A 12384-nucleotide genomic window follows, 5' to 3' on the forward strand; every position below is an offset into this window, starting at 1 on the left:
GAGGCGCAGAGCAAATAACCATAAAAAGAGAAAAAGTCCAAAAACAAAAGTGGAGAGGTGCAGAGCACATGGGAGGGAATCTCTAAACTGTATAAGAACAGTCAAAATTAAGACGGGGGAGTGATTTTACTGTAGAAAATTGGTTTAAATTGATGAATTGAAGGGAGGAGTTGAATCCAGAATTGAGCCATTTCAGTTTAAATTAAATGGCTCATTCAATTCAAATTAATGCTCTATCTTTAATTGTAGTTTGGACTGAATTAGACTGAACTGAATTGAGTTGTCTAATCAAACAGACGCTTACTGATTTTATTTTCTGAATAAAAAAAAATATATTAATTGGATAATTTGTCAAATATTTCTTGGAACTTTTTCTGCAAGTTTTGCTTGGAATTTTCGAACACTTGCACAATCACACTCAGTAGTTGTAAACTCCCAGTACCATCAAACGATCCGTAATTATAAAAAAAGGCTCGTTTACTTCGTTTATTCGAATTTTTAATTTGAGTTGATACGTGACTTTATACGATAATTTTTTATTGTAGTAAAAAAATTAGACATAATTTTTTTAAAAATATTTTACTATAACAAAACTCAAATCGAGAAAATAAACGAGACTAAGCATTATCATTTTTCTAATATAATTCACGACATTGAAACTTTTTTGAAGTTTGAAAGTATATCATACGTTTTTTTTTCTTTTGCTTGGAAGTTGTAAAGTCACAGCCCTTTTATAATATTGTTTGCATCTTTTTTAGTTTGAGAAATTACGCAATCAAATCAACTCGATATATATATTTTTATCATGTTACATAATTAAATTTTTATATTTAGCGATCAACTACTCATAAAAATGTAACCATTAAAAACTCGTCTATATATATATATAGTTTGTGCTGCCAAATCAGGTTCCAACGTTCCACTGCGTCAAACATATACAAACTTTGAGCCAATGAATTCATGAACATCCTTCTCAATCAAACAGGTTTGATTGATCTAATCAAATTCTGAAGAATTAGATTCCTAAGTCACTGTAATTAGTGATTCTTCTCTACCATCTAAAATCATTCTAGGTTCTCAAGAATTGCAAAGCGAATCTTGTAGGACGGCTTGTCCTGCAGTCTGATGATCCTCCTCCTCTAGAAAACCCCCGCAGCTTGGAATACGAAAGCAAACCTCTCAAGAAATGGGCCATCTTGAACTGAGCCGCACCATTTTCTTCCTCTTTATCAATTTCCTTGCTTTCTTTACCAACATTCATTCCATTCTGTTCACTCTCTTCACAAGCATTTGATCCCGACGACAACCTATGTTCAAAGAAATTTTAGTCCCGGTTTTTTAGGAATCACTATGTATGAACCATAAAATGCACGTGCAGAGAAAAAGCAACTTCTCTTATTAACATTTTTTTTTCTATCCCAAAAATTTTGCACTTTTTACTACCTTGTTGGTTTATTTTTTTCTCCTTTGGTGATCATGCAATAGAGACGTTGGTATAGAAACGTAAATGAAAAAAGTTTGCATGCATAAAAGAAGAGCTTACGAGAGATTCTTACATTAACAAGTCCTTTTTGCAAGAAGTGTTCTCTTTCTTTGGTCTTTTCTTAAATGGTGAATAGTTGATGGACATATGCCTAATGAATTGGAGCTGCAGCATCATGAAATCAAAGCATAAGAACTTTGCTTGGCAGCAGGGTATATCTAAAAAGTCCCACATTCCATGGAAGTTTAAAAAAAAAAAAGTCAATTAAGGAAAATTTCAGACCCACATAAAAACTTGCTGAAAATGGAGTACGAAAAGAATGCTCACTAATTTGCCACACATAATGGTATGGTTATGGAATAAGTAAAAGAAAAGGGTATGTTATTCTTCTTCTTTTTTTTTTTCCTTTTGAGAAAACTAAGGAATCGCCAAAAGAATAGATAAAAGCAACACAAAGATCACGAGATCTACGGTAGCAAAAGAAGCAATTATAGGATTTTAATTCAGAAATAAAACTTGAGTCTAATTGGAAGCTCAATTTTCAGATATTTTTGGCTAACATTAGAATAAAACTAATAATATCTGCAAATTTACCTGATCACCTTCCTTGATCCCATAATTCCGAATGTTTGATTTGTCATTGATTAGCTTCTGCCCTTCGTAGCACAAGCAGAAGTGTCCCCACACTAATGACCTAATTATATGCACAATGCTTTTAGTAGGCAAGAGAATTTAAGTTCAACATAACCAAAATTTCTCTGAAAACTTATGAAATTGTTATTGGTATTTTTTTTCTTAATTAAAGAGAAGTTATACTTTTACCAAGATATCTTGTCTTGACCTTCCTTTGGCAATGAACTAAAAAATTCTTCTATGGCACTTTTGAGCTCTGCCACAGTAGCACTCTTCACAACTTGCACTTCTGTGAGACGAAAACCCAAGAAACTCAACACAAATTGCAAGCAAAAATGGTTTCCTTTCACGTAATTGCTTATCAAATTTCCCGAAATATTGCGATTTTAAACGGAGAAAATACATTTAAGGGAAAAAAAATCTTAACCAAAAACCTGAAACAAATTTTGAAAAGAAAAAGAAAAATAGAGAGTCACCAAAGACAGAGCCATCGAGCTTGAGAACAGAGAGTTTGAGGTGCTGAAGCTGAGGAAGTTTCTGGTAGCGAGAAACGTCGTCGTTTAAAGTCAGAGGAGCCAAACACCGTCTCTCTATCAAAACCTTCAGATTACTACCATTACTATTGTGCCTAGCCTCTAGAACCCCGTTGATTCTCATAATAACCTTCACACTTCAAACTTCAAAATCTTCCCTTACGATTTACGAACACAAAAAAGAAAAAAAAAATTGGAAAAAAAAAAGTATTTCTAGCTCAGTATTATTCCTTGAGTTATTCTATATATTTATATTTTAGGGTTTTCGTTGCAGAGAAAATTGGAGAGTCCCGTAAAAGAAAAAAAAAAAATGGACGAAGAGCTCTTGGAGGGACTTGTTTGGACTGTGCTGGTTTTGGTTTGGGCTTTGAAATCGGAAAGACCGTTGAGATTCACTGGGGGCAATTTTGCGAAGTTGCTATATACTCGCGAGAGTTGTACACGCGAATAAGTTGCTGATTTGTCATTACTGTCAGTGGGTTAAACGAGCGCGTGTTTTTACCCCAAACAGAGTTGGGAATGGGATTGTATACCGAGGCAATGGATATATTCTGCGCTCGGGCCGTATTGGGCCGTTCTGTCAGTCAGCAGAGAATGCGTGTTCATTAAATTAGAAATGCTACCTGAAGCATTCAGGAAAAACGAACAACCCCAAACTCAAACAAAATTTATAATCAAATTACAATTTTATTAAGTTTATATTCTTTAAATTTAAGTTTTAATTTAAATTTTAACTTGAATTTTAATTTTAATTTAGAGTTAAAATTTAAGTTTAAATTTTTCTTTCAACTCAAATTTATATTCTTAAAAATATTATAATTTTTTCGTTTTAATTCTGATTGAGATGATTCTTTTTTATACGTTCACAACGAAAAGGTAAATAAAACGTTACTCATATATATTATTAAAATTTTTCATTATCATTAAATTTTTATTAAAATACTATTTAAATACAAACTCAGTTTTAACCCATCTAAATACAAACTTAAAAAGATTCTTATCTCAAACTATAACTCAAATATACACAATTAAATATAAATTTAAGTTATAACTTTAACTCAATATCTACACTAAAATTACTATAACTCAAAAATAAAACTGAACAAGTCCGAAAGCTACCTGGAGTGAGAATGCAAATACGTAACACATCACCAATGAAGACGAGAAAAGATAAAAACGACACCGGATAGAAAGCTATAAAAAATAGAACAACGACAAGATAAAAATGACAATATACCAAACAAACGACATCAACAATAAAGGCACAAAAAAAAAAGACGAAAACGTAAAGCAAAAGAAAAAAAACATAAGCGGGGGGAAAAGAAAAAAAACATAAGAGGGGGAGGGGGGAACAACGAGTGTTTGATACGAAGATTCGTGTGTTATGATTCGAATCATGGTTCGTAATTCGTTACAGTATTTTCTCTCATAAAAAATACATATAAACCGATAATGGTTCTGAATCATGATTATGAATATGTAAACCAAACGTCCAGTAATAATAATTAAGGGCCCGTTTAACTCGCTGATTCGAGTTAAGATGTGACTTTATGTGAGAGCTTTTTACTGTAATAAAAAAGTTATATGTGATTATTTGTGAGAGCTTTTATTGTAACAAAATTTAAATTTTAAACTCGAATCAGCGAAATAAACGAGGATATGACTAACGACGCAAAATACATTACATTGAAATGGAAAGGACATAGTAAGTAGAGAAAACTATAATCACGATATAAAGTGCGCGTTTGGAACTCGTTCTAAAATGATCTCATTTTGTGTATGAAAATAAGAATGAAAACGTTTTCAATCTTAGGCATAAATCATTTCTGAAAATGTGTTTAGTATTTCATTGAGAGATTGTTTTCAGCATAAGAAAAAACTGAAACTCCATTTGGTTATACATTTTTAAAAACATCTAATAGTATTTTAAATAATATATTAAATAATTAATAAACTCTCCAACGCCCACACCTATAGATATAACTAGTATTTTTTCCCTGCGGGAAAATTGTTATATTATAGAGTAAGTCATAAATTTTTACATTACAGTATTAATTTATATATACATACATACACATATATATCTTTGTTTAAAGATCTATTAAAAAGGTTTATGTAAATGAACAGTACAAAACCTATTATAATGTTACACATACAACGGGCCAATATTAATTTACAGGAACTAAATTACTCAAAGTCTTTAGTCAAATGATAAATATGGTATATTGTTACAGTAAAGGGGAAGGAAAAGAAAAAATTAGGTAAGATAATAGCCATCTCACAGAAACATCACAGACAAAATTAAAAAAGCTCTAAAAATTTTTGCCATTAATTTTTTTTTTTCACACTTGAAATAATGAAGTTAAAAAGGGCAAAAAAATCATTTAATACCTCTTTAGAAGATTTAGTACAGACTATTAACATACGAAACCAAATAACCAACATGCATTCTACAGATCATCACCATAATAAATACATAGAGAAAAAAAAGTGAAGATTCACTTATAGAGCATATGAAATCAACATGAGTAGAGGTAGGTCGATCCGGAGAAAAGTAAAAAAATGAATATATCATCATTCTACAGAGGCAAACAGTCAATATAGACAATATAGATCATCAGTATAATAAATGTGAAGAAAAAAAAAATCAAGATTCAGTTACTGAACATTTAAAATCAACCTCAGCAGGAAAAAAAACACACAAAATACTAAAACCGTAAACAAAATAAATAAAAGCACTGTTTTTTTTCCTTTTCTTAAGGGAAAAGATTCAGCTAAAACTAAAAGAAGAAGAGGAAAAAAAACGGAAACCAAAGGGAAAACTAAAACAAAGAAAGAAATCAAAATAACCAAAAAATTAAGAAAAAAAGACAGAAGATTAGCATCTGTACCGGAATCAAACAGGAAAGCCAAAAAAATTTATAACATCAACCGAAGGATCAATAATTTTTAATGAAACCCACATAAAAGAAATAAAAATTAGGGCTGTAATGGCCAACAAAACGACCAAATCAGCAACACAAATAAGACCCACCAAAGAGAAAAAAAAATTAGCGCTGTAATGGCAAGAAAAAGCGCCGAAAACAATTGAAGTCATAGTGGAAAATAACTAACACAAAATGAACCAAACGGCAGACACAATGGATACCTCGAAGGAGAATCGAAATTAGGACTCCAATACCGAGCAAATGGCGAAAAAGCTCACTGGGCAAGCAGCAAAATGGAGAAAGGATAAGGGTAAATTTGTAAATATACATTTAAGAGGTTAAAAACGGAATTCTACTGTTCATAACACTTCATAATAATACTATATAATGAATAGTAACCTTTCACACTCTCTGAATATGTATAATGTACACTTATATCTGTAGGTGTGTGTATATGTGTATTATATATGCGACCAAATTGAAAGGGACAAAAAGGCTTATATTCTATTAAAGATTGCTAGTTGTGTTATTCTAACACCCAATAACCGTTCTTCCATTAATAAAGAAGAAAAGTAGAAGAAGGATTGACTCAAAGAAGAAAAGTAGAAGAAGGATTGACTCTCTTCTCTCTTATCTCCGTCTCTTTCTCTCTCTCTGTTTCCAACAATTCACTAAACACGATTGTCTACAGTGTTTTCAGTACCAGAAGAAAAAAATCATCTTTCACTACCAGAAGAAAAAAATCAACGCTTTCTCTCTCTCTCTCTCTCTTTGATTCTTTTGTTTTCTCGGCCTGACCTAGAAAGTTCAAAAATTTTCCGAGAAAGTGCGTTGTACAATAAGGAAGAAGAGATGGAAAGAGAAGAGAAGACAGGAAAGAGGATTGATTTCGGAACACTTACCAAATCAGATCTAGGGTAGGAAAAAAAAATTAACCCAGAATTATCAAAAAAATTTATTAGCGATTTTGGAGAGGAGCGGAAGGAAATAGGAAGGAGAAAATGAAAACAAGAAAAAAGAAAACGGCAATTGATTTCATTTTTATTTTTTATATTTTTTTAAAAAATAAAAATAAAAATATTTTTAAAACGGTGTTTGACTTTGACGTAATAAAAATAAAAATGATATTTTAGTTTAATGTAAAATAAGAGAGAAATAAAAAAAATTTAGTGCGTTTAGAATTAGTTTCAAAATAATTTTATTTTTTATATGAAAATAGAAATGAAAACGTTTTTATTTTCATTTTGGAATTATTTCTGTAAATGCGTTTGGTAATTTTATTTAGAGATTGATTCTAATTTTAAAAAAAATTGAAACGCAGTGGTTTAATTTTTAAAAACATGTAATAATATTTAAAATAATAATATATTAAATAAATAATATTATTAAATATATTAAATAAATAATATTATTAAATATATAACTCCATAGAGCATATCGTTAGTCTCTGGTTGAGGAATACATCCGTCATTGAAGTAGATCTAGTTTTTGGCAGCCAGCGCCGAGATCATTGAGCGGCTCCATGTGTTTAATTTGGCCCGGTGAGCTGATGAGAAACCAGCGACAAACTTGAGTGATCTCCATTGTGCAAGTAATAAGGACTGCTGGAATCTTCCATGGGAGCACGATTTGAGGATCTACCAACTTGGCGATTATTGTCTCCGTCGTCGTTTCCTTCGTAGAAAAATTTGTTCCAATCAGGCTCCAATGGCTGCAGCTCTCCCCTCTTCCCTGCACACAAAGAAGTGAGAAAATGAAAAGGAGAAAATGAAAATGATATTATATCATTTTTAGATTTAAAAAAAAAATAAAAATGTTTTTGTTTTTATTTTTTAAAAAGTTTTGTACCAAACACATTTTACGGAAGTGTTTTTATTTTTTAATTTTGAAATTTGTGAGAAATGAAAATAAAAACAGAAATAAATAAGACCATTGTTTTTTATTTTTTATTTTTCTTTTTTTTCTCTCGAGCAGAAAGAGAAAAAAAAATTAATGAATTTTTTATACTGAAAATAATCTATTAATAAAATTATTAAATGTATTTTTAAAAATATTTTTTATCTGAACTTAAAAATATTTTTGTTTTCACTTTCATACAAAAAAAAAAAATAAAATTATTTTAGATTGAATTTTATAAACGTGCCTAATAAAAATGCGTTTTCAAAAAGCCGGAGACAAGCCGAGAAATGAAACTGGTGTTTTTGTTTTTGGAAAATGTGGCTCCAAACGTGATTTTCAGACCATTTTCCGTTTTGGCTCTACGAAAAACGTGAAAAACGTTTTCAAGAAGAGTTCCAAACACACACAAATTATCTAAACATAGAAACGACATCACTAAGTAAATGGAAAAGATGGAAATAGAGTGAGAACTAAATAAACGACAATCAATTAGAAAAAAGAAAAGTCCTATAGCATAATGAATGACATCATCTGATAAGCAAAACCAACATCACATGGACGTGGAAACAACATCGAAGACATCACATGGAAACGACAATATTTTTTTTGTTTTTTTGTTTTTTCAAAAGGAGTAAGGACATAAATTCTGTAAACGGCGTTAACTCGAAGGGCACAGCCACATCAGGACAAAAACAACATAAAGACGTCATAAACTTGAATTAAAAATATCTATGGTAGTGAACATACAAATGAACTTGTTTTTGCTGTTCTCATCGCCACTGACACCGTCACGGTGACCGTTGCCGGCGGAGCGGGGATGTAGATTCCTCGTGCATATGTTTATGATGATGAAGACAATGAAGAGACGTTCAGACTCATAAACAATGACCAGATTAAAAAAATTATAAAGAGATAATGCCACTTTTACCGTAGCTTATGAATCACATCACATCCGTCCATGCAATAGCCAGCTTAATTTGACGAGAACAAGAGCATCAGATGAAGCTGTTTGAGTAGAAAAAACCAGGGGCTGATAATGACCATATGCAGCATACATTAATACACATCATGAGATGATCACATGGGAAGTGATATTGGCGCGGCTCAATCTGAGATCAATTCCTATGCTTTAATTGCATAAATACAACCTCAGATTGAACCTCGCCAACATCGCTTTCGTCAATCACTTGTTACTTCCCTTAAAATACATCTAAAACTTTCATTATATATATAATGTTTAGTGTATATATATTGAAGGGGGCATTACACACACATATATACATATTTATATGGAGAGAGAGAGAGAGAGAGAGAGAGAGAGAGAGAGAGAGAGAGAGAGAGAGAGAGAGAGAGAGAGAGAGAGAGAAGAGAAAGAGAGAGAGAGAGAGAGAGAGAGAGAGAGAGAGATCAGGATGACTAATTGCAATCGCAATCCAAAACACGCATATACCTTTTAATAAGGCTCCGAACCGATCGAGTGCACTAAAAGCCTGTAGAAAGGTCTGCTAAAGCCCCCCCCTTTTTATCTGTCACTTAATTGAGACCAATTTTTAATTTACAGCCTAAAAGGAGATATTTTGGATAAAGGGTTATTGGAAATGGGTCCTATATATTAGGCCATGACTTGGACTTTTTCCTGTTTGTCCAAATTATTCGCTTGAAAGATAATGAAGATCGAAGACAGAGATGTTACATATATGGATATATATTGTGCAAAGTACCAGTGCTAGTACTGCTGGTTACTAAACTAGCGCTTAGGAATTAAGTTTGGAAATTTGACAGTTGACATCCAATTTGGGAAGCATTGTAGCAATTGGGATCTCTGACGTAGATTCTGGACTTGCCTGCCACAGCTAAGACAATGACAATAACGTTGATTGAGATTTGTGGACGCTACAAAAGGGGTTGCCTCTAAATTTCTCTCAGAGGCACTGAGCAGCTTTGGATAAGTTTTGCTATTATAACTTGTCCTAGGCATTGGATTGAAAGACCCACCAAATCTAAGGGGTAGAATTGCTTCTTCATAACTGATCGGGCAATATCTGAAACACAATTGTCACTAATTAGATATTCTAGCGTATTGGAGATGTTTGATATGACAAATAGATTTAAGAATCCTGTCTTGTCTTTCGTAATGCATTCGTTGTATGCTGATATTGAACTGTTTTTATGCCCTAGTTAAGGCAAATAAGGAAATGCATTTGGTTTTTTTTTTTTTTTTTTAATGCTTCCGGTTATTATAAGTTTCTTTTCAAAAGAAAAGGGAGTAACAACTAACAAGGCCATTATTTAAAAAAAAAAAAAAAGAAAAAAGAAAAAGAAAAGAAAATATTAATAAGACAGCTTATTAGAAAAGGGGTAATAAGATTCCTTTCCTTTTTGGAAAAAAGACCTTTTAATATAGTCAAGCCCCCCCTTTTTCTTTTCTTTAATTTAGTAAAAAAGTCACATATCTCGTGTGTGTGTGTGTGGGTGATATATGTTTGTATGTAATATATTTATGTAATTATGTCGATGAATATGTATGGCTTTATGCTTGAATATGGAGATTTAGAATTAAGCGAATATTTTTTCAACGCTCTCACATATGTTTGTTTGGTTTGAACTCAAACCAAATAATTTGAAATTTCAATTTAAATACTGGATCTTTAGCAAGACATGCTATACCAAAAAACGACATGCCGTTTACATTTTCAATAACATCAACAGATTGAGATGGGGCCAAGTCGTAAACGTGGATAAAGGATATAAAATTTTACCTTCATAAGTTTGACGCCGTTTGTCAATAAAACAACTGACAACAGAAAAACATTTAAGACAAAAATAGACGTGCTGTTTTATTGACGAACGATATCCATTATCCAAATTATGAAGGCAAACGACATGTTAACCAAAATAGTTCATATAATCGAAAGGAAAATCACATGGGATCTTCATTGTCATTCTTCATTTTGCTGTCATTTTTCAATACCATTGTCGTTATTTAGGTGTTTGTCGTCTTATATTTACATATAAACGACTTGTCGTTAATTCTGTAGCCCTTGGACTAGTTGATTGGTTTAAAAATTAGTTTCCTTTTTTAAAAAAAAAAAACAGAGAGAAAACACTATAATAATAAAATTTGAGTTGTGAAAAAAATAAAGCCTATCATTTTTTATTTTTTATTTTTTAAACTGTATTGGTGAAGGGAGCTTGGGCCTACGGAGCGCTAGAGATTTTTTTTCACTTCTATGTATTTATTAAATTTTTAAAAATTCAAATTCATACTCTTATATTTGTGAGAATTATATAAATGTGACCCTCATTAATATGTGGAGTTAATTACATATATGTCCATTCCGCATGAATTGAAAAAATGAATGTCTAAAGTTGTGATATTTATACATAAGTCTATAAAATAATCAGTAATAACATTCATATCCTTTATTAACTACTCATGACCACCCACACAAAAAGAGTATACTTGAAATAATATTATCTCAATAATTATAATATAGCCAAATTAATAACATTGTTAAATTAAAGACAAATTCTAAACATGGAGTATTAAAGTGGTCGTTTTGTATAAATACTTATAGTTGTGTTAAAAATTACACGATATTATTGTTTTTTAAGAGGAATACAAATTTGACTTACTTTTAGAAATATCACTTACATGGCTTATTTTTTGAATTACATGTTTTGAGACCCTTAAAATACCCCCGTATTTTGTTGTGTTTTTGTTGGTACCTAACTACCTCCCATATTTTTCTCGCAATTGAATTGATAAACAAAATAATCCACATCTAGATTTTGAATTACTTTAACACGTTAACTCATTATATCACATATAGTTTACTATTTATTTGTTCTTGTTTCGTTTATACATTGTCATTTCCTTATTATCTAATTTATATACCAAGATGGTTAAGATAAATAGAAAACTCACATTCCTGACGTATCGCCCAATTTTACATGTTAATGATATTGTCATTATTATAATGATATGTAATAGTTTTGTTTTACGTTAACTGTTGTTATTTGGTCTGAATATTTTTATACTTATATTGTCGTTATTTTAATGAAATTGTGATTTTTACAAATATAGTTTCTCATCAACTACATAATTATATTGCTAGTATTTTAATGACATGTAGTAGTAAAATGCTATTAAGTTAATAATTATATTGTCAATATTTGAACTTAATTTAAATAATGAGTATATAATAATGATAATTTAATATCAATTTTTAGTGATTTGAAATGTTTAAAACGGTTAACAATCCCACAAATTATCATTAAATAATATAAACGTTAAATACTAGTCTATAAAATAAAATTTTAAAAATATTAATATTATTAATAAAGTTTTCTATAAAATAAAAATTTAAAAATCTTAATATCATTATTAAAGTTAATAATATCATTATACATTTATATGTAGAATATTTACAAACTTCAACAATATTATTTAGGGAATAGTAGAAAATAGGCCAATATGAAAAGCTTAAGAAAGTATATAGGCCAATTTTTAGTTATAAAAATTAATAGGCCATAATTTATCAAGTTATGGTTCATAACCAGATAAGTTATGATCAGACAAGTTATTGATAAAAATCGTGAATTATGGACAATAACTTGTCAAGTTACGGTTCATAACCAGATAAGTTATAGACAAAAATAATAATTTAACCTATTTATTAACTTATATAAATTATTAACTTATTAATTTTAATTAATCTCAAATCTTAACCTATTTCTCTCTCTCTCCCTATTATTTAAGCCCCTTCTAATCTAGAGTCGAAAATGTACCATTAATATTGGGCTTGAGAATAAGCTCACTTATGAATGCGGCCCATAAAGGCCCACAGGTAAAGGCGTCCTCGACGTTCTTGTCACGTGCCACCGCCATTTTCTGCTCCTCACAATT

At 30.7% G+C, this 12384-nt stretch overlaps 1 protein-coding gene across 1 annotated transcript; it reads right to left on the reverse strand.

Annotated features, from left to right (window-relative positions):
* Positions 1-1069: 1069 nt before the first annotated feature.
* LOC21408440 lies at positions 1070-12366 on the reverse strand. Its single transcript, XM_010098907.2, is given in 8 exon segments — positions 1070-1307; positions 1557-1648; positions 2078-2177; positions 2306-2405; positions 2593-2659; positions 2661-2716; positions 7146-7307; positions 12267-12366. Coding segments are annotated over 8 exon segments (915 nt in total).
* Positions 12367-12384: the final 18 nt, after the last annotated feature.

This window comes from Morus notabilis, unplaced genomic scaffold, assembly GCF_000414095.1.
Source record: "Morus notabilis unplaced genomic scaffold, ASM41409v2 Scaffold843, whole genome shotgun sequence".
NCBI lineage: Eukaryota > Viridiplantae > Streptophyta > Magnoliopsida > Rosales > Moraceae > Morus > Morus notabilis.